The 22,617-nt window shown below is 39.9% G+C and overlaps 5 protein-coding genes across 6 annotated transcripts; 2 read left to right on the forward strand and 3 right to left on the reverse strand.

Moving 5' to 3' along the window:
• Positions 1–4,070: 4,070 nt before the first annotated feature.
• Positions 4,071–7,145, forward strand: LOC113205966 (elongation factor Tu, mitochondrial). The gene is made up of 10 exons (XM_026421809.2): positions 4,071–4,220; positions 4,526–4,578; positions 4,665–4,830; positions 4,906–5,072; positions 5,159–5,299; positions 5,445–5,589; positions 5,677–5,790; positions 5,879–5,983; positions 6,094–6,391; positions 6,498–7,145. Exons 1-10 carry the CDS (start codon positions 4,181–4,183, stop codon positions 6,697–6,699), a joined length of 1,431 nt encoding a protein of 476 aa, XP_026277594.1. The 5' UTR covers positions 4,071–4,180; the 3' UTR covers positions 6,700–7,145.
• Positions 7,146–7,266: 121 nt separating this feature from the next.
• On the reverse strand, positions 7,267–7,795 carry LOC113205970 (uncharacterized). Its single transcript, XM_026421812.2, has 2 exons — positions 7,569–7,795; positions 7,267–7,482 (listed from the first exon to the last, which is right to left on the reverse strand). Exons 1-2 carry the CDS (start codon positions 7,681–7,683, stop codon positions 7,433–7,435), a joined length of 165 nt encoding a protein of 54 aa, XP_026277597.1. The 5' UTR covers positions 7,684–7,795; the 3' UTR covers positions 7,267–7,432.
• Positions 7,796–7,824: 29 nt separating this feature from the next.
• On the forward strand, positions 7,825–9,751 carry LOC113205967 (metaxin-1). Its single transcript, XM_026421810.2, has 8 exons — positions 7,825–8,040; positions 8,147–8,293; positions 8,365–8,468; positions 8,544–8,709; positions 8,789–9,023; positions 9,110–9,240; positions 9,316–9,347; positions 9,494–9,751. Exons 1-8 carry the CDS (start codon positions 7,957–7,959, stop codon positions 9,570–9,572), a joined length of 978 nt encoding a protein of 325 aa, XP_026277595.1. The 5' UTR covers positions 7,825–7,956; the 3' UTR covers positions 9,573–9,751.
• LOC113205968 (uncharacterized) lies at positions 9,748–10,495 on the reverse strand. The gene is made up of 3 exons (XM_026421811.2): positions 10,369–10,495; positions 10,014–10,158; positions 9,748–9,924 (listed from the first exon to the last, which is right to left on the reverse strand). The coding sequence occupies exons 1-3, from the start codon at positions 10,484–10,486 to the stop codon at positions 9,762–9,764; spliced, it is 426 nt and encodes a 141-aa protein (XP_026277596.1). The 5' UTR covers positions 10,487–10,495; the 3' UTR covers positions 9,748–9,761.
• Positions 10,496–10,614: 119 nt separating this feature from the next.
• Positions 10,615–22,615, reverse strand: LOC113205965 (uncharacterized). 2 transcript variants are annotated; one of them, XM_052265267.1, is made up of 30 exons: positions 22,474–22,615; positions 21,816–21,947; positions 21,576–21,712; positions 21,339–21,502; positions 21,115–21,255; positions 20,939–21,045; positions 20,681–20,850; positions 20,362–20,537; positions 20,118–20,288; positions 19,860–20,024; positions 19,593–19,773; positions 19,329–19,483; positions 19,030–19,229; positions 18,727–18,935; positions 18,518–18,645; positions 18,239–18,412; positions 17,995–18,147; positions 17,667–17,906; positions 17,432–17,586; positions 17,253–17,349; positions 16,985–17,173; positions 16,098–16,904; positions 15,797–16,024; positions 15,487–15,690; positions 15,303–15,410; positions 14,557–15,222; positions 14,353–14,459; positions 14,172–14,266; positions 13,926–14,086; positions 10,615–13,837 (listed from the first exon to the last, which is right to left on the reverse strand). In XM_052265267.1, exons 2-30 carry the CDS (start codon positions 21,932–21,934, stop codon positions 13,640–13,642), a joined length of 5,805 nt encoding a protein of 1,934 aa, XP_052121227.1. In that variant the 5' UTR covers positions 21,935–21,947; positions 22,474–22,615; the 3' UTR covers positions 10,615–13,639. The 2 variants fall into 2 exon arrangements, with proteins under 2 accessions (XP_052121227.1, XP_052121231.1); XM_052265271.1 differs by having other exon boundaries at positions 21,816–21,943; positions 22,474–22,604.
• Positions 22,616–22,617: the final 2 nt, after the last annotated feature.

The following is a 22,617-nucleotide window of genomic DNA, read 5'->3' on the forward strand; positions in this document are numbered from 1 at the left end:
TGAGCGCCGAGGGAAAGGGGGATTGACTGCGACGCGACACCGGGCATTGGCCAATCATGCCAAAAAGGGGCGAAATAGATGCGCGGGAGATGTGTTGCTTTTGCAAACTGGGAAACATAAGTAATATCGTGTGCACTGGTAAATTCCTACAAAGCATTCGCTTTGCAGAGCTGCGAAGTATTTTACTCCTTTGTAACTACGAAGTGACACTTTGCAATTGCAAAGCGATGCTTTGCAGCGTTTTCATTGCTTCGCAATTGCAAAGCATCACTTTGTAATTGCGAAGTAAATGCTTCGTAGTTACAAAGGAGCAAAATACTTCGCAGGAATTTAACAGTGTGTCACGTATGGACTTATGAGCGTCGTATGCCCTAAGCCTCATTGAAGTTGAAGGCCGCGGGCGTCGGGAGTCGGCGTGGCCGCGCCGTACCTCCGCGACAATGACTGTCAGTGCCAGGGGTCGCTCCCACGGCGCGTGGTCAACTGCGGGCATGGCCTGGGCGCCTCGCTCGTACTTGGTCAACTGCGGGCAAAGCCTCTTTTGACAGCTGGTTCCGGGAAGCCCGGGGCGCCCGGAGTGCCGACTGCGGGCACGGGAGTGCTGGGTTGCCTACCCTGCCGGCGCTCTCTGCCGCTTCCCGCGCCGCGCACCCAGCCTGCCGGAGTTCCGACGGCACACTGAGTGCACACGCGTCATTAGCGCAACTTAACACGTCGCTTGTGGCATGACCACTATGTGGTCACGCTCCCCATGTAAAATCATAGGCACCAAAAATGAGCAGCACGGAATGTGTTAATTCTTAAAGTCAGGGGTCGAGGTCCTATGACAGCGTTGCGCGGAGCGATAGCGAAGCGCAACGCTGCATTAATAATACCATTACTGATTTTATGTATTGAGTTAGGATTGTTAGTTGTGGTTTGCTTCTTATTATTTCAAATAGACACTTGGATGCACAGATGATAGTCTAATAGTATCATTACTAATTAACTGTATTTAGTTAGGTTTGTTAGTTTTGGTTTGCTTCTTTTTATTTTCAAAGAAACACTCAGTTGCATACACTGGTAAAATATGTGTGCAGAATTTGCACACCAACGTGTGCAAGTTATGACCTTGCACATTACATTCGGACCCGCTAGTCGCGCAAGTACAGCCGAGAGCGGCAGAGAGCGCCGGCGGGGTAGGCAACCCAGCACTCCCGTGCCCGCAGTCGGCACTCCGGGCAAGCCGGCGCGCGGGGCTCGGCTTCCCGGAACCCTCGTCAAAAGAGGCTTTGCCCGCAGTTGACCAAGTACGAGCGAGGGGCCCAGGCCATGCCCGCAGTTGACACAACGCCGCTCCCACCCCACCCGCGTCCCGCCCGTCAAGCCGGCTGTCAATACCGGCTCTGCGCGTGGGACTCGCAGAGGGCGCAAGCCCGGGGCGCAAGCGCGGGGCGCAAGCGCGGGGCGATGGAAGCCCGCGTCAACATCGCGCTGCCAAAAAGTAATAATTTGCTGAAGAAAAAAGTTCGTGTCACCGTGTTTTATGAAGAGTTAAGCCCTCCTCACAATAAGGAACGTGCCGCGCTAGTCCTGGAATTTCAACGAAAGCGCGCCCGCTCCTCGCGTTCTGCGTCATGCCTCACATTACCCTAATGCGAGACAGTGTAGCAAGGGCGCCAGGCCAGAGGAACAAAAGCAAGTATGACGTGACAAATGTTTTACAATGCCATGTCGTCTAAAGACGACCCACCCCACGGCCGTTTGGAGTGGCTGGAGTGGGAGCGAGTGGGCGTCGACATGACAGGCGCGTTGACACCGCCCCGCACTGTACACAGTGCGCACCCTCTCGTGTAAACTGTCAGCTGACTAGAAGCATGCAGCTAGTCGAGCCGGTAGGGAGAGAGGGGGCGGGGGGGCTGGCGGGGTAGAGAAAGGCGAGAAGGGCGAGAAGCACCCCAGTCCCCGGCCGGGGCCGGCCCCGCGGGTGGAGACAAGAGGGTGGGACTGCTGCTGTGCGGAGCGCTCCGCCCGGCGGGGCCCCGGCTGGCCAGGGCTATATACACTGCGTTAGCAATCGATCCCAGCAGCACGGGGCGCCCCCGTACCCGTGCGGGCCTGCGACGGACACGCTCGTTGACACGTCCTCGGACGCGCGTCCTCGGCAAACGTACCAGCAGTGGCCCGTCGCGTCGAGCGGCCGCGGTCACAGCGCGCGGTCGAGGCACTGCAGCAGCCTCATGGTGGTGACAGGCCCGGCGGCAGTCCTGACCGCCGTCGTGCTGACCGCCCGCCGCTGCGGTGGCCACCGGTGTGCTCCCGCACACTCACACACACGCACACGCACACACGCAGCGGGGCGGTCGACCGCGTCGGCACAGAGAAATAATTATCAGCCGCGCTCTCGCGTGATGGCGCACCGCACCGCGCGCGGGGGGCTCGGAGCGCGGCGGCGGCGTGGCGTCGCGGCGGGGGCGTCGTGACTCGGCTAGGCCTGAGGAGCGCCCCCCATGGACCGGCGCTACCGCCCTACCCTGCCCTCCGCGGGGCCTCACTGCCCGAGAGCCGAGAGCGAAGCCAGAGCCAACAGCGCGAGCGAGCGCCCCCAGCCCGGCCCTCGCCGCCCCGGCCCGCCCCGGCCCCGCCGGCCATGGCGGCGGCGCGGGCGGCGCCCTCCCCTTTGCGCAGGGGGATGGGGGATGGCTCCCCGAGTTCCGGCCACCCCCGGCGGAGGGCAGCACTCGGCGCCCGACCCGCGCCCCGACCCCTTCCATGCGACTGTGTGGGGAATGACTGGCGGGCGCTGGGCATGGCATGCATGCTGCTTGTTGACACAAGTCACCCAAAATGTCCTCTGTCCTCGCCACTTCATTAGTCTGTCCTTAACTGCACGCCGCCCCAATCGGATCGGCCCCCCCCCCCCCAATATAGTTTCGATCGAGGAGCAGTTGGCTGCCTAATTTTGTGTCACGTGATGCACGGTATCGTGAGTGTTCCGGCTCCTAAGAACAGATAGGTAGTGGTCACTCACTACCACAACTGACTATCTTTTATTTTCCGATACATCTGAGAGACGCGGTGTTGCTTTCACTCCGGGGAAGGTGATATTGTTTACCTTATTCACTTCGTGGATCTAACACTGCAGCTGCAGGACCCCCTTGTCGCTCTCTCCTCCTCCGGAACAGCCGCGCTGTGGGAGGGCGATCGGACAGGTCCTCGGATTGTCCGACCCGCCCGACCATCGGTGCTTATCTCGAATACAGTTCTCGAAATTTTCACCTTTTCCCTTCAAAAAATGTGAGCAACACACAAACATTTTGGGGATTGTATCCGAGATTGGCACCGGTGGCTCTTCGATTGCTTGCTCCCGCAACATCCACGAGGTCGGTCGCCCGGAGGGTAGGCCACCCATCCTACGCGCAAGGAAATATTCAAAACTCGCGCTCACCATTATTTGGTTCACTTGTAGGTAAAACGTAAATATTCCCATTGCAGGTAGTACGATTTCGGGAAAAGAATCAAACTTTAAAACCCTTTGAACCAGTAATACAGAATCAAATCGATAAGTTTGGGCTTTGTAATTTTGGTTTGTTTAAGGAAATTGATTGCTACATGAGTTAAATAAGTGAATGTTTGATCTGAAGAGGTGGTCAAACTGTAGACAAAAAGTGTGAATAATCACTAACCAGTACTACTATTGAAATTTATTGCATATCTTTGAAGCCATAATCTGGAAAACCATGAATGTTTCATCCAAAAGTTACTGTTTTTTTTAATATACTTTTATTCCTATAAGCCAAAGGCCAGTGCCGAGTCTGTGGTACCGGGGTACTTATTGCCCTTATCTAGTTGCCGCGTTGCGTTGCTTAAAGAAGAACAAAAAGTCGAACTGTGTGCAATGAAGGATTAATTAATTTAATAATTGCCGTTTCAAATACATTCCATAAGGAATAATATCAGAAATAATGTACCTTTTTTGTGCAGGTATTGAATTTCTAAAGCCGTGAATGAAGTTGCCTTGCTTGGCCTTTTCCTTCTGTGAATAAGCCCCGGCTAGCTTCTGCTCGTCGTGCGAACAAGGGTACGAGTGTGCGGAGTTGCGGACGACGCTAAGATCACATTGCGCCGTGTGTAGCGTAAGATATATTTCTGTTCCGTTTTTCTCTTCTAACAGCAAGGACGCCAAAGCGTTCAATTCAAAATGACATCTCTAATTTCTTCGAGAATTGTTAGTTCATCTGGTAAGTGTTTTCTTTGATATGGTGATGGTGATGCATTCTATAAGCACTCTCTGAATGCAGAAGTTCTACAATTATTTTCTCTATTATACACTGTACTGACGATGAGTTCACTCTGGATTTTATCTCTATTGAATTTATTTTCCTCCAAATTTTTGGAAATGTAGAGACTATTTGAGAATCAAGTGAATGTATTATTAGCATAGTTGCCTAACGGCCTTTCTAACCTATTGAAAAGCATTTTGGGAGTGCACCCCATTGTGTTTCGCCTATGATCTAAATCGTACGCCTGGTTCATTCATTTTCAGCACTGCATCACGTTTTTAAATCTGCTCTTAATTGCGGAGAGAGCAAGTGTTTGGTAAGCTGTGAATCATTCTGAGTTGTTGCATAATTTTCTGTTTTGTCGTGTTAACTTACATTTTGTTCAAAATACTTACTTTTCAGTATCCAAGTATTCGAGTCAGTCAATGGTACTTGCCCAACAGTTACAATCAACATAGATTCTATGCTGAAAAACAAGTTTACAAGAGAGATAAGCCACATTGTAATATTGGAACTATTGGACATGTTGATCATGGTAAAACAACCTTAACAGCTGCCATTACCAAAGGTATGTCATTACTCGCACACTTAAGATCTTTTTTTTTACATAATTCCATGCTAATCCCTTTTATTCTCTTTGAAGTCCTTTCTGAGAGGGAACTGGCGCGTGTAAAAAACTACGATGAAATTGATAATGCACCAGAGGAGCGTGCCAGAGGAATCACAATCAATGTCGCCCATGTGGAGTATGAGACCGAAAACCGTCACTATGGACACACAGATTGCCCTGGGCATGCAGATTACATTAAGGTGACAACATGAAGCTGTTGCTTTGCCAGTTAGCATTCCTATACATCAACCTACTATTTTTACTATCTCTTTGTGATTGTTCACAGAATATGATTACTGGTACCTCTCAAATGGATGGGGCCATTTTAGTTGTTGCTGCTACAGATGGTGTGATGCCTCAAACCAGAGAACATCTATTACTTGCTAAACAGATTGGTATTAACCACATTGTGGTGTTTATTAATAAGGTAAAAAGCTTTTAAAGTTCTCCATTTATTTATTTTTCCTTTTCAACTTTTCAGTATTTTTTCATTTTATTTCCATTTCCTTTTTTTATATAAGGATTTGATTGTTTGATGATCAGGTGACTGCACCATGTATAATCTATTGCAGGTTGATGTTACTGAAGCTGACATTTTGGATCTTGTTGAGATGGAGATTCGTGACCTTCTTACAGAGATGGGATTTGATGGTGATGGCACTGCTGTCATCAAGGGGTCTGCCCTCGCTGCCATGGAAGGGAAATCTCCAGAGATTGGTATGATTAGGATAGCTGCTTTAAGTTATGTTGTATCATCCATACTAGAAGACACTAAATTGAATATTTTTACATGTGTTCCTTCAGGCTCTGAAGCTATTGTAAAGCTTTTAGATGAATGTGATAGAGTTATCCCTCTACCTGAGCGTGATTTAGACAAGCCATTCTTGATGTCAATCGAGCAAACTTGCTCTATCCCTGGTAAATAAATTTCTTGTTTATTAGAATGACCAAAAATCATGATAGGTATTGGATTCGTCATTAACCCTGTTGTGTATTTTCCTTGAAGGTCGTGGTACAGTTGTGACAGGTCGCTTGGAGCATGGAACAATCAAGAAAGGAAATGAATGTGAAATTTTGGGCTATGGAAAAAAAGTTAAAAGTGTTATCACAGGTAAGAAGCGAATTTTAGTGTCTGCTAAATATTGACCTTTTTTATTCCAGTCAGTTCATATTTACTTAAATATGGTGTATTCTCCAATCATTGTGGTTCTCTGTGAACAGGCATTGAGATGTTCTGCAAGACATTAGAGGAGGCGCATGCTGGTGACCAATTAGGAGCTTTAATCAGAGGATTGAAGCGTGATGATGTAAGAAGAGGAATGATGGTTGCTAAGCCAGGTACACAGAAGCTGTCAGACTGTGTGGAAGCTCAGATTTACGTACTGAACAAAAAGGAAGGTGGACGTACAAAGCCCATAACAAATAGATTCAACTCGCAAATGTTCTCTAAAACATGGGACACATTAAATCAGCTTTATGTTTGCAACAAAGAACTGATCATGCCTGGAGAAGATGCAACGTAAGTTCACTTTGTCTACATTACCACTCATGTACCCACCCACCACTGTATCACACTTTCATTGCAAGGATGTAATTTTTTGTTAACTTTCCCAATTGTTTTGCAGTGTAAATCTTTGGTTTCCCAAAGGAATGGTTTGTGAACAGGGACAGCGATTCACAATCAGAGAAGGCTCAATAACAGTTGCTACAGGAGTAATTTCTAAAATCCTTCCTAATCTGACTCCTGAACAGAAGGAAACCATTCTGATGTCCAAGAAGCAGTTAGCAAAGAGACAAGAAGCCAGTAAAAAGGGGGCAAAAAAATGAGCCGCTTGTTTTTTTCTCAAATAATAAAGAGGACACTTGCATTTTTATCTTAAATTAAAAAGATTTCTACGAAATCCATCAGTTGTACACTTGGCTGCACGCACCCTATGCATCCACAGTGCAAGTGGGAAATCTTCAGTTTTCATTTCTAATGTTTCATACTCCTGAGTATTGAGTGGAAATCACCTCACCGTGAAAAATGTAGTCTATTTCCAACATGATGTACTCCATTTCCTGTTCAATTTTAAGCTAATATTGTGAAATGAACCTGAAAAATATTTTCTAGCCAGTGACTAAGCTCTCGGGTGTGTTAGGTGCATGCAAAATGTAGATGTAACTAAGCCCTCATTTAAAAATGTTATGGCTTTATATCAGGGCTGTATGATGTAGCAATGTTAGAGTTGACATTGTTTTCATATTAAAATATAAAATTTGAAACAAAAGTTTTTACTTTGCACAATTTCCTGAAGTGTCGGAACAATGAGGTGAATTTGTAGAAATTTAAAAGGGATTTAACACAGTTACGATTAATGAAAGTTGGATAAGGGTAGAAGAATATACATAAACTTTTTGGGGCTAAACATTTATCTTCATTTAGGTAACATACATACAGACAGGATTTATCGTAACTTGCAAGTAGGCAATTTTTGAACACTGTGTTCCAGGATCACTGGATCACGGTAAATCACAGTGCGAGATCATTACTTGAAAAGAACGCACAAGGTTAGAAGAATTAAGATGGCTGAACACCGCTACTTGACAGCATGTTGATTGCGTGAGGAACTGCAATTGGAGAAAAAAAATGTTGATATTGGTTCGCCCTCAATGTCTCATAATTATATTACTATATGAGAGGAGCGAGATCTTACCTAGCCTTATGATCGTGATGAGGACTCCAAACGAAACAAAACTGTTAATAACTCCCTCTCTGACTTTCCTTTTCTCCTCAGCCGGGTCACCACCTCTTCCCTGAATACGCAGCATTTTAAGTGAAGTTGAAGGTGTTACTTTCTAGACCTGGAAAATTACCAACTGAACCCTGAACCACCAGGCAGGAGGAGGTTATGTGTCGTCTGGTAACGAAACAACTGACGTCATAAGATCACGTCTAGAGAATCCCCCTTCGCCGTACTTCCTTTGATATGAAAAAGTTTCTGGAACTGTGCTACACGAAGCAGAAAGAAAGAAGCCGCGGCATCGCTTCAGGTTCAAATTTCAGGACAATTCCCCTTTTGGTATCGCCATATAATTGTAATTATGAGCCCGTCATCAATGGAAGTTGATGTATGGGCTGGGAAATGGGATTTGCCTTCTGTTGACCAGCAATGTCTACAAATTATGGTAATTTATTGTGGGCTGCATAACCTATATCTTCATGCTCTCATAACAAACATAGTGTCATTATTGAATGAAAGAATGTAATTGAGTATTATTCAATACTTCGCAGGCTTACGCGAAGTTCTGTGGAGCGCCAATCAAGGTAAACGTCACTAATAATCCTTTCTGGTCGCCCTCTGGATCTCTTCCTGTGTTTCGCAATGGGAAAGACAAAATTACTTCGTTTCAGAGCATGGTGTCATATTTGGACTCAAAGGTAACTTTACTTAACTGGTGGTCCCATTTTAAGGCATTTTTCACAATATTCATCGTATTTATTTATTTTAGAAATATTCTGCAGATCTAAAGTTGACACCTCTTCAAAAGTCTGAGTGCTTTGCCATCAACAAGCTTTTAGAAGGAAAACTCCATCCAGCTATATTATATACATGGTGAGTTATTGTCTGTAGGATTTAGATGAACATTGAGTTGAAGCAGGAACAAATTATTTACATTTAGTTTAACAGGTGGGTAGATGAGACGAACTATATTGAATTGACTAGACCATGGTATGCATCAGTTTTGCCGTTACCTTTCAACTATTACTACCCTGGTCGATATGAACGAGATGCTAAGGTCTATATTGAAACAATGTTTTTAGAGGATGAAGACCAGTCTGTTATTGAAACTCATGTAAGTTTATCATTATTTCCTTTTCTGACTAGGAGTGATAATCCTGTGCCCATGATTAAATATTTTTTCTTTCTCTCAGCTCCTTTCAGATGCTGAAAAATGTCTGACATCTTTGTCAGTCCGCCTTGGAGATGAAAACTATTTCTTTGGCAAATCTCCCACTTCTTTGGATGCAATTGTTTATTCATACCTAGCTCCGTTAGTTAAGGTTCCTTTCCAACAGTGTGCTCTGCAGAATCACCTAAAAGCTTGTCCCAATTTAATGGCATTTGTTTCAAGAATCTCAAGGGGTTATTTCCCCTTGGTGTCTGATGGTGGGATAAGAGCTTTTGTTTTATTAAATGTGACTCTTTGGGTCCCAAAAACATTTGGATTTTTAATCTGAACTTTTTCATTTTAGCAACCAAGAACATAAACTTAGAGAAAGTGAAGGAAATTGAGCTCCGAAATAAAAGATTGAGGAATGCATTTAGTTTCTTATTTGCATTGGCATCAATGACTGGATTTGCCTTGTACAATAATATTTATCAGGTAATATTTCATCATATACTGTGCTCTGCATTCCAAAAGTAGAAATTTGTAAATAAAATACATGTACACTTGCAGGACGCCAGATTAAGCAGACGATTCGCCACAAAGTGAGTACCATATGGACAATCAGCAAATAAGTTTGTTCCTTGCACATTTTCATTACCTTTTGCACCAGAACACACCAAATCACTCATGCATAATTTATAGTAATCATTTTCTGTCATGTTGATTGACTGAACTTTTTTCTTTTCAGACTAGAGAGAATAAAAGATAGGTGGCGAGGAAGCCCTGTTTCCCCAGATTTCTTTGCACCTAGTTTTGAAGAAGAATAATCTTACAAGTTAGACTGTCTCCAAATTGATCTGTGATCTTTTCACGTTCGTAGTCATATTGCTGTACTCTTTTTCCTGCACATCTTTCTGTTGTCATAACCGTGTATCAATACACATTTCTGAAAGCACAGAGTAATTCTTATAAACCTAAAATAAATAATTGAGAATCCAAAAGTTAATCAATTTGTTTTATGTTTTAAAAGGAATTCCGGTGAATGGCGGAGGCTTAGGTATATCTCGTGTTCCTAAAAGGATTTGTTCTGCTAGCCACGTGATATGTGACTTGCGATGTGCACGGTACAATCGAGGATCATTTTTCTGTACAGGTTGAAGATCTGGATACCACCCATAACTAGAAAAAAGGGGTTGAAGCCAGTCAACCAAATTAAATATTTGCATCTATAGCTAAAAATAATCTATAAACATTCTAAAAAATATTACCGTTGGTTTTCTGTAGCAGGATGTTCACTTCTATCTTTGGGCCCCTTTGTGCTTTCTGTTTCGATCATATTAACAAAATTTTGATCTGCATCATTTTTCTGCATAACATCATGGTTGGAATAAAACTTTCCAGTGATGCATTCAGCTGTTTATAAAATTAATAATGATACAAGTTACACATGGACCTCACATACTGAAAGGATATTTCTGGCCTACAATAATAAACCAAAAATACTTTAATTTGAGCGGGAAAATTGACATTAAAATAAAATTTAGTACGTGGTGAAGTGTGATAATTTGTTATCAATTTGTCAATTGTTTGGTTGTAGAGAGGGATTGTTTTTTTTTTAAATACCTTTGAGGTTGGGAACAAATTTTGTTCTGATGTAAAAGAAACGTTTTTCTCTTTCATATACCTTCTTCCATGCAAAGTACTCTGCACCTAGGTCAACTTGTTTCTTTTCTGTGGTCATTGTGGAGAAAACTCAACCAAAAATTTATGTGTATCTATAATCAAACTGTTGCCGAGTACTCAACAATTGATAGTGATGAGTGTTCTATTATTGTCTCCCAATAATACACTGAAGAAAAGATACCTCACTATAGTTTCCACCATGACTTTATTTCTTGTCAAAGAGTGCTTAGGTCCTAAACAAGGCAATTGAAGGATTTAAAAAATAGAGAGCAGTATGTACTTACAAAATGAGAGAACATGGAACAACACTCCATACAAAGGCTTAAGAGGTTTAAGTTTTGTGCAAAAGACTTTCAGATAAATTTATCTTAAGTGAATACAAGCCTGAAATAATGCAGTCACAATTGGTACCCAATATATTAGGTACAATATACAGCAGACGAAAAAAAACAATATCAGATCTCAGCACACGTTTTCAATTCTTATATAGCATTTTCACATAACATTGGTGAATAGACAAGTACAAATGTGACCAGTCTCAAGCAATGCTCAACAACAAAGCTAAAAAGCTTGCACACATGAATGTGTCCAATCTCAGTTTCTGAACACTCAACAAAATTATTGAGTTATCAATTTTCAGACTGTCTTTGCTTGATCTTCCAAAAGCGAATCCATCAAAAGGGAAGCACAGGAACTTCATGGTCCAAAGTTTATCATATTTTGAGCTGAAGACATGTACTTATGTACAAAAAACAACATACAAGTCAAAGATGAATTTTAATGTAAGATATAATATTTGTGAAGTGCAGCTGCTCTTGGGTGTTGCACTACATGCTCTAAAAGTATAAAACTGGTATTGAAACTGCAAAGCAAAAGACTAAATAATCATGCACCTAATTGTTAACTACGAACCCCCCAGTCTTCTTTGTTACATTTGATGGGATTTTAGCATGGCTACAAAAGCTGCTTACATTTACAACCTTTTCCATTTCTGTTTTCAAAATAACAAATGGCAACTTATTTTTTGACTAGAAAGAGAGAAAGCTCCAGGAGAAAGAGCAAAATAGATTTAAAGTAGATTTCAATGCCATTCAAATCAAGTGGAAGTGTTTCATAATGTTGGTGAAATTGTCACCAGATATTTATTTCCCTTGAAAGGCAAAGAAGTGAGTTGATGGCACTTCTTAAGAAATACACAACTATTTTTTAAAACCCATGGAATAGGGTAGGCTGGAACACATTTTTTTCAATTAAAGAAGAAACAATCAGATAAAAGAATAAAGAAGAAACAAATAAGAAGTAAAATAAACACAAATAGAGATTAACCAAACAAAGAAAACTATACCATATCAAACATACACACTAAGAACAGGCAATATTAATAACAATGAACTCTACAATGCATCGGTTTCAATAGCTAATACTTCTTCCTAGCGAGTTTTTAATGTTTATGCTGAGAGTAATTTTTTTTAGCATTTTCTGGAACCACAACTTTCAACACATGTCTTTTAAATGGTACTCCAAGTGTTAGTAGTAGACTACATGCAACAAAATGTCCACAAAATTCCAGATTAGAAATATATATACTTATGAAAAGCTTCTTCTAATTGAGTCAACTAACAGCAACTACACATACTCAAGAGTACCTCCAAATGTATTATGTTGACGTCACAGAGTTGGCCTGACATAAAAAGACAAATGATTGATTAACCCAAGGGAAAACACTACAATTGCTTGAAGCTTACAAGCAGAATCCTCATCACAGCTTTTGAGACCTCTTCCTTACAACATATTATCACATTTTCATCACACATTTAGTAAAGCAATTTAACTAAGATTGATCCTCTCAATGATTAGCACAAACATAGGTAAGTGCACAAAAGATAAAGAAAAAGGGAAAGGGAAAAGATTTACAGTTTTAAAAATATCCTGTATTTAAGTATAGTATTGTAACAAAACTCAAATCTTTCGGTAACTTTGATTGATTAATTTTCTGTCATAAGAGATTGCACGCCATCAAGAAAAATCAGTTGATTTAGAATAGTGGCATTTCGATTGTGCTTGACCACCATCCCTAGACGCTGGCACCAATTGCTTGAGAAAATCTATTTTCCACATGTATGTACTGTAATAGATAACAATAAATATGGCAACAATTACATTTGTACCAAGTTTACTTTAAACAGCGGATGAGCTTCCTGTAGCTTCTAGTCATTGCAAAGCTTATACCTACTCCAATCATTAGAACATTTTTACATTTAACCAATGCCTTCTATAAAAGAAAACAACTTCCAATCAGTTCGACTTCACATAATAAATGCTGTAATTGATCTCCTGGCAGAAACCGTAAGCATACATTTACTGAAGCTTCCCAATCAACAATTTTTTATAAATTTGACAAAATATTGTTGATGTTTAAATATACAAATAGTAAAATGCTCATCATCAAGAGCAGCATATCTCTTAAAAATAAAATTAGGGATAACTATTAAAATTACAACATCATAAATTTCATTCATCATCATTAATTGCAACAAGTATGTTCTCTCAAATTCATCATGCTCAGCCAAACATACTTGATCATACAAAGTGAACTGTAATATTTGCACTTCAAAAAATAAAAATATGTTACCTGCTATGACTGGATATCTGTCCTGTCTACCCTAAGATAGATTACGTACGGTAGGTCACGTCCAGAGTCCCTAGGCCGGAACAGGCCATGCCTGGATGATAGATTAACTCCAATGTTTAAACATTAGTTGTTCAAGTCACTTTATGTCCATTTCAGCTGTAAAGTAATATATGATCAAGTGCATTTTGCTGAAGTGTTTTCTTCAGAAAAGGGGAGACAAGTGGCATGCTTACAATTATTCTTAAGTTATGTTTTCCCACTAAGTTCATAAAAAGCAATAAAAATCGCTATTTTTATAAAATGGTCAATTTGAGCGTCCATCAAGATATATAATTTGCATGTAAGTGTTCAGGTAGAAATCAGTTCCCCACAGTCTCAGAAGTATGAGCTCGCAAAGAAGATATCCAAGTGATTTCACGTTTTTACACTGTATAGTTATTTAAGTCACCCTCAGACTTCAGTTTATCCAATCAGCTAAAATTATATTTAAAAAAAATTCTGGCCAATATGTTGCATCTAGCTATATTAATGCAACAGTAAAAAAACACCATAGAACCTATCAAACTAATTAGCAATACATCACAGTTTAATACGCTGCAAGTACTGAGCCACACAAGAAGGACAGGCATGCTGATAAACCACATCCTCACCATCGGACAGTACAATGCCTAGTGCTGAACCCTCGGTACGAGCTGCTGCAACTTCAGCATTGTAGTCATGCCAATTAAGCTGATGACCACATGAAAAAGCGACTATGTTGTTATTGTCTAGGGAATCCTATGGAAAGAGAAATTGTTTATCTGTTAAGCGCTTTAGGTAGTCAGAAACTTGTAAAATATGATCATATTTGGAAATTTTGACCCACATGAATAGGTTCGATATGAAGAGCTTGATCAGCGACAGCACTGTTTTTCATGTGTTCCACAATCTGGTCGATGCTGGGAGGTGTTTCAATGGAAGGCTTCCAAAAGCTCTTTTGTGCCACTAAGCTGGTTAGAACAGCATTTAGCTCAGGACAATCACCCTCTATTTAACATAAAGAGAAAGTTACATATCAAAGCCCAGATAAGTATGAATGAGAATCAATATAATTTAAAGAAAAAGAACATACTATTTTTCATCAGTGTGACCAGGGATGAGCACAGCTTTATCATAAAACTTGTTGACAAGTTCTCCATTATTTTTTCCTTACCATCAAAATCAGAGCTGGAAGAAAACATTAAGAGATAACACCCTGTCATTTATAGAAGAAATGCTTATAATAATTTCAATTAAATATTGGAAAGACATACCAAAACAGTAAGACAGCAAATGGGTATGAAAGCTCATCCCAATGCTGACTTATTAGGTCCTCAAGAATTGAACATGCCAAGCCTTCTTTGACCCAAAATGAAACAGTCTAGAGAAATGATAAATTGAGAGAGTTGACAAGTATATATTTTCTCTCCACCAAAGTTTATTTAGATTGTACAAATGAAAAAGTATCACTAACTCACCTTTCTTAATAGAAGAGAGATGACTGCTTCATCTTGATCTTCTTCCTCAACCAGACTCATGTGCAATTCAATGAGTCGGAATACTTCATGTTGGAGCCATCTTTCACTCTTGACATTCTGCTTACCTGATTGAATTGAGCTGAAATTTGGAGGCTCATCTGCCTTTTCTACTGACTCACTCATGCCATCAACCTCAAGAGGTGAACCCGATTTTGCTAGGGAAACATCCTGCTCGTCCAGGCTCACTGATGCTAAACTTGATGTTTCATCTGATGGTTGTTGATTTGATTTTGTGTGTTCTGAATCAGTCCCTTCAGACATTTCTTCATTACCACCTTGGACAGCAAAAGCGTGGATCTCAGAGTTATTGCTGGAATTATTGGTATGAGATGATCCCCCATTTTCATCTGTTAGAGTTGCTGTTGAGGATGTATGTTCCAAATAATCAACTGAAACTGCTTTTGCACATATATCTGGCTGAACTTGGCTTGCTTGGTTATCAATTATTGTCTTATCTACACTTGTGCCATCAATATTCTCATTTAAACCGGGGTAATGTTTCCAACTCAAAATAAAGGCATCCAAATGGTAACCCAATGAAGCTGGAATATCTTTGGCTAGAAGTGCTAGGCGCCCTGCAGCTTGTAAATTGTTGTGTTGCAGTGCCTGATGGTTGAAACACAAGAGTAAAAGATCCTAGGATATTTCAGTAATAATTAATAATAAACAGTAAATTATTTACTGACCTTTTGCAGCAAAGATGCATGATTGCAGTAAGGGAAAAATCGATGCAACGCCCAATGAAGAGTCAGCGAACCATAAGGTGGTTTCTCAAGTGTACTTAATTCAGTAGCCTACAAAGATCAACAAACCAACAATAAAAAAGTAATCAAGTAAAAAATCAATCCAGTGAATGAACAAGAATCTTACCCATACAGCAGCAGGTGCAGCACTTAATGTAGCACTAGAGTAAGCAGGAGTGGGACTACTAGGCGGTATTCCTAGAATTTCTTGTGGGTTTTCAACACGATTATTTGCACTGTTGGGAATTTTAATGACCCTTTTACTTGTGCTTAACATTATTGTCTTCCCCTCCAAACCTTTATTTGGTTCTTTTTGAGGCATTCGTCCAACCTAACACAGAAATGGCATAATTTTTTATTTTAGGTTTTACACTATTTCCTTACACTCTAACAACCTTCGATTTAAAAAATGTAATTAAAAATATAAATAAAGGTACCTGAGCAGTGGCATTGCTTCCCCAACCAAAGACTTGACCATCTGCATGCAGTGCTAAAGTGAAATCAGCACCACATGCAATTTGAGCAGCTCGAATATCAGGTACAAGAGTTGGAATAACAGCCTCTTTCCTACCACTGTGCCCTAACTGCCCATCAATATTCCTTCCCCATGTATAAACTCGACCTTCTTCAGTTACAAGAGAAGAATGATGACAGCCACAAGCCACCTGCACAAAAGATAATAAAAATTTCATATATTCTTAAAAATATTTTTCTAGTGAAACTAGGATGAAAAGTTACCTCTGCTATCAAGCCTTCAACCAATGAAGTATCTACTAAAACAGGTAAGAGATGAATTTGTGATGTTTCTGTATCTGCACTGACGTAAGGAACCGTAACCACTTCTGTTTGAGGAGAAGACACCACTACTTTTGTTGAGGTTTGGACTAGATCAACAGCAACTTTTGGGACTGCCTCTGCTAACAAATCAGGGATAGGAAGAACAGACTTATCAAGGCTTTCTGATCCCTTTTCATTTTGTAGAGTTGATACACCAGGAATTGAAGAGTTTTCTACAGATGGTGCATCGGTTGAGCTCAGCATTGGGAACATGGATGTAGCATTCAGTGGATCATCAAACTTTTCTTGAGGACCATTCAATCGTACATTGTTCATGGCCTTAGCAGCAAGGGAAATAACAGGATCTAATTTTTCAACTGAAGAAGCCATAACAGAACCATTTTCCACATTAGGATTTTCACAGTTATCCTCATTATTATCCTCACAATCCTTCAATGTTATTATTTGGAACTGGTCATCAGGGTAGTCATCACTCGATTCTTTTTCCTGACCACCAATTTTACTATGTGCACCAGCTATTTGTGGTACAGGTGGCCTTGCTGGTGGAGAAGGACTCAATTCTTTGTGTTCATCTTTTTGCATTTGAATTTCTAGGTGTTGTTGCTGTAGCTGTTGTTGCTGTTGTTGCTGCTGCAGTAGTTGCTGTTGCAAAAGCATTCTAGCTTTTTTTTGTGCTTGTGCTTGCATGCGCAGAACTTGTGGACTTGAACCCCAAATATACAGACGGTTAGATTTACTGATTGCTAACTGTAAAAGAAAATGAAAACGTCATTATTTTGATTATTATACAAAAAAAAAAAAAAAAATAGAGGTAAGATATCCCTTACATTGTGGAAGTATCCGGTTGCAATGGCAGTAATGCTCTCTGGTAAGTTGCACACTGGAACTGGTAAACTACTTTTGCTATTACTTCCAGTTCCCAGCTGACCGAAAACACTAGAACCACAACCAAATACTTGGCCAGAACTCAACAGGAACAAACTGTGAGCATGTCCTCCACCTATAGCACTAACAACCTAAGAGACATAAAGATAAGTAGTAATTCATTATTGTTCATATAGGTGGAAAAATTTATTTAAAAGCAGAACTACTTACCTGACCCTCAAAAGCATGTACTGCAGAAGGAAAGGAGTAATTTTCAACAGAGCCATGCCCAAGCTGACCATGGACACCCCAACCCCAAGTGAATACCCTACAAAATAAAAGAATAGTTTTATAAAGACGAAATACTTTGATCAACAAGTACATCTATTTTGGAAACAATGTATGCTTACCTTCCTGTTGAAGTAAGAGCTAATGAGTGATACTGACCAGCTGCAACTGCTACTATGCGGTAGTCTAATAAAGCTGTAATTAATCTTGGGTAGGGAGATTGAGAAATCTTTCCCAGCCCAAGTTGTCCGTAAATAGACGATCCCCAGGAGTACAACTACAAGAGAAATGGAAAAATATAAGGAAGGTTTGCAGTGTGTGTTTTACACATGCCAGTAAAAAAACAACTCAACTCACCCCATTTTCAGTTAGAGCTAAAGTATGGTTTTGACCACAAGCTACACTTAAAACACGAGTCCTAAGGGAGTTGAATGTTAGGATTGGCCGAGGCTGACTCAGGCGAGTCATACTTGGGCCAATGCCTAAAGAGCCTTGAATATTTCGCCCCCAAGTAAAAAGACCAGAGTTTCGAACCAATGCTCCATGGCCATAGCCTGCAGCTAGTTCACAAGTAACTAATGACAGCACTTCCACACCCTAAGAACACAAATTTAAAAATACAAGTTTCAAAATAGTTATTGTCTCAAGGATTTAATTTCAACTTCTGTTGAGTATTTTCTTTTACCTGAGATGGAAGTGTATCAGTCATTCGTTTGGGTAATCTGATTACACTAGAGGCAAGATCAGGTCGATACTCACAATCATGACTTTTGTGAGAAATTTGTAGGAGTATAAGTAAAAATGTCATAACAATTTCTTCCATAACTGCAACATTTTCCTGCAATAAAATATAATAATATGGGCTCCAGCAGAGAATTTAGAGAATATATGCAGATTATAATAGATTGAAATCAATGTTTGAAACTTACAGATGTTGCAGATGTTTCAATGAAGTCACTAGAATAGGAACTGATAGAAGCACTATCAAAAGATAGAGAAAGCTCTCGTTCATTACTACCTTCCCTTGAACGATTAGATCTAAAAAGTTGAAGAAGACCAGGTCGAAGGGCTGGGTCTGTTGGATCGTACAGAGTAGCTAGGCGCTAGAGAGGACAAAATTTCAAGTTTATATATCCTTTGCTCTAATATACAAAACAATATAAAATATTAAAAAGACAGTACATAGAAATCAAGTTTCTAGTTCATACCTTTAAAATATTCAGTTCTAACACACCAAGGCATGATTTCACAAAACTAGAATGAATGCGAACCAATTGAGGCCTTTGAAGAAAGGCTTCTCGAAGGCAGCCTTCACTGACACATTCCCAAAAGCCAGCTGATAAATAGAAAATAAAATGAATAAAATAGATTAAAATTTTGTCTGACCCAAGTTAGAAATATACAGGTTGAGACTCACATTGAGATATCAGAAGCAACTTCTGCTGTTTTTGTGAAGTTTCACAGTCAGTTAGAGCATGCGACATCATTTTTGCTTGGGCCTCAAGAACTTCAGGAAGAAGCCCACGGAAGCAAGCAAGCTCATTAAGAAATGACCATAAATGGTTTTGGCCAAATATGTTGACAGCCATTAGTTCGTCATAATGTTGGTTAAGTTTCAAAAATTTTCTAATGATGACAAAAAGTTATATTTATTAGAATGGTAAACTTGCAGGTTTTGGTAAAAGATTTTGCTTACAGAATTGTAAAACAAAATACTTACAAAAATCCATTAAATATATCAGTTGACTGGGTAGCAAGGTATTGTTGGGCTTGACAAAGAACGGCAAGATTTGAAAGCTGACAGCGTTCAAGGGGATTAGCCTCCTGAGAACTGTTCAATGCTCCTTCTTGTAGGGCAATTAATAATTGGGAAGAGTGTCCTCCAGCAGCAAGTTTCACAATCCACTTAATTTGTCGGCACTAAATCAGTTGGAAACAAAACATTATGAGATTTACATGTTACATTTCTTATCACTCAAGGGCTTCAGTTAATTTGAAATTAAAACCACATCAACATACCCTTGCTAATTTGAAGAGTTCAATCGCTTTGATGTAATTTCCTTTGTAAAGCTGGATATCACCAGCTAGCTCAAGGAGTTTCTGGAGGTCAAGGCCAAACATACGGGATAGGGACTCAGCACACAGTAACTGCCCTGCCTTATCTGGTTCAACACCTTTAATGGTAAAACAAAAAAAAAAACAAAAAAAAAAAAAAAAAAATTGTCAAATTATTTGTGGTCAATATTCAACTCGAGATTGTAAATTTAAAGTCAGTTTACTAACCGGCCAAAAGATGATTTAAAACCTTTTTCACTGGGCATTGTTTTAGAACTACATGATAGACGCCATGACTAGTCACTAAAATGCATGTGTCCACCGGTTGCCCTCTTAACTTTTCTATTTCCTGTTCTAGCCATTGCTCATGAGATTTTGGAGCTTCTGTCGCAGATTTAGCAGTTGTATTCTGAAGAAATTATATTAAAAAAATATTTCAATGTTTAGCCAGCAAATAAAGGTATGAAAAGGGCACTGCAAACTTAAAATTCTCACCTCAGTTTGTAAATGTTTTGAGGATTTAACACTAGAACCACTTGCAGAAACAACAGGAATTGTACTGCTGTGGAAGACTCTTGAATTAGAAACTTTGTAAAGTGCGACGATTCTTTCTTCACCGGGAAATTCAAACAAATCAACTACTGATTCTGGACTTTGCTCCTAAAATTGAAAAATGAATCTTGATTATTCACATTCCTAAATCAGGCAAAACTCATACAAATTCCCAAGCAAATAGATGCAAAATGCTCTCACCAAATCATCATGCCTGCGACACTCAGACAGTTTACTTGATACAACAGCAAAGCGCTTTGCTGTTGTGTCAGTCAAATAAAGAAAACGTTCGGTAACTAACATATCTCGACATGGGAATAACAATTTGTGACCATAAGCAGGTGGCTGCTCCAAATCTTCGATCTTATACATCTGAAAAAAAAATATTACGTTTGTATCTGTTATGAAAATTGAACCAGTGCTAGTGTGGGAAAATGTTACTTACTGAAACAAAGCTTGATTGTGCATGATAAGCAGAAAGAACCTGTCGACCCCGGAGTGTTTGGGGCCACAAAAACGCATTTACTATCCACCTTAAATTTTCCACCTGGGGAACAATGTTAGCACTGGGAGTTGAAGAAGCATCCGAGCTCCGAGCAGAACCGTCACTACTGCTGCTACCTGCAGGATAATAATAAAATAATGAACTTGAACTATTATGAAATAATGTGCACACCCCTATAAGTAACTTTTACAGAGATAATTATTGTATCCATTAACTTAAGTAGATGAAATATAGGAAAGCATCTAGCAAACACACACACCTCTCCTACTTGTCACATTTGAGTTAGTACTAAGACTAGTAGTTGTTGTTTTTGATCTGGTTTCAGCCAGCTTTTGGCGAATGATTGCTATCTTCTCAACTGACATTTGCTTGAGTCCTTGTAGCCTCGACCGAGTAGAAGGTGCTGGGGAAAGGCCATTTATCTCATCCCTACAAGAGGAAAAAATTTCATGAAACACAAGATTAAAATAAAAATGTAATTTACTCCTTTGATATGATTATTAGATCAAAGACAAACCTTAAAAGTATTCTGTTAGTGCTCTTTCCAGGTTCTTCAGGCCAAAACCAGCTACCATCTCTATCTTCTAAAAGAACACGCCATTGTTGTCTATCTTCACATGTCATCTAAAAATTATATTTTTTTGTTAATTTGAGTACAATAAAAATTCAGTGAAAAAATTAGAATTCTCTTACTAAGAGGTAAGCTGAATCGGAGTTATCATGGCAAACATGAAGCATGGACAATGAGCCTGATATTTTTCTTGTTCCTAGGCGTTGGCCAGTATTCAGGTTTATCAATGCAATGTCTCCTGACTCTGTGCCAACTAATCCCATCTGTCACAGAAAAAAATATTATAAAATCAATTTGTAATTAGTTCACTTGAAATTGTTATACTAAAACAACATGACATAAATACCTGATGACCTAGAGCAGTACTCTGCCACCATACACAGCATGTTGGGGGAGATGTTGTAACGGCTGGGAAGGAAGTTAGATCTAATGGGTTCCAGCTTTGATCACAAACTGATTTGGGATCCACAAGGGATAAGGCAGGAACTATATGTAAAAATCCATCCCAACCTTTTGAAGAAATAAAAATGATATAGAAAGAAAAAAGGAATATTAATAGAAATAATTAAGAGAAAATACTGACCAGTAATTAAAAGCCAGGAACCAGCTGGATGGAATGCTAAGGATGTAATTCTCTTTTCTCTTTCTAAGAACCATGGAACCCTTCTCAATACTGCAGGTGCTTCCCCATTGATATAGTATAAAATAAGATCACCATTCCTGCAAAGATGCAATAACAATTTTGAACAACTTTCTCTACAGCTGGCACAAGCAAAGATTAAGTTTCCTCTAGACGGTGTTGTAGGAAAATAAAAATACATACTGTGTTACCAAAGCTATAATTTGTCGATTGTTTGCTTGAGAGCGTGCACTAAGTTGAATGTTTTCAGCAGATAGGACATGTTGGAGTTGGAAGACCTGCTGTCCTTCGTTCGCCCCCATTGCATGGGGCTGTCTAGAAAAATAAATGTAGTTTGCTCAAGAAAAACATTATTGTCAGTAAATTCAGATGTATTTAAGAACATGTGTTGGTTATGTAATAAGATTGAAATTTAGAGTAATTTATGATGATAGGAAGTGGTCAGAGGTTCAACAATATAGAGAGATATTAAGAATTCACAAACCCATATAGTGGTAGAACTAAACAGCAAGGTGGAATTGAGTAGGAACAAACTCGGAACACATTTGTTGTGAAAACATAATACCATCTCAAGGATACAGATGATTGACACTTTCAAGGTTGGCAATAAATTATAAAGGTAAATGAGCTAGTTTTAACAAAACTTTGTGATTCAATACAAGTCAACAAAATTATTTAAAAACAAATAAGGGCATTGAATTAACAATCACATAGCAGACAACACTCTAAATTAAACACATAACCTATACCACCCATACTTTTACTTGGAAATCCCGATAGCGTAAACAATCTGCATAACAATACCACTCTTAAATTGAGAAAATGTCTCTTCGCACATTACCTTTTAGCTTAGCCACGATAATTCCTCGACAGTATATTTTCCAGCTTTGACTTGAATTGCTTTTAGAAGAGCAGACATCGTTTGTCTAAAATTATCGTGGTGGCGCTCTCTACCGCAGAAAGCCTGGACGAACTGACTCCAGGC

This window comes from Frankliniella occidentalis, unplaced genomic scaffold, assembly GCF_000697945.3.
Source record: "Frankliniella occidentalis isolate FOCC.00 unplaced genomic scaffold, Focc_3.1 Scaffold2, whole genome shotgun sequence".
NCBI lineage: Eukaryota > Metazoa > Arthropoda > Insecta > Thysanoptera > Thripidae > Frankliniella > Frankliniella occidentalis.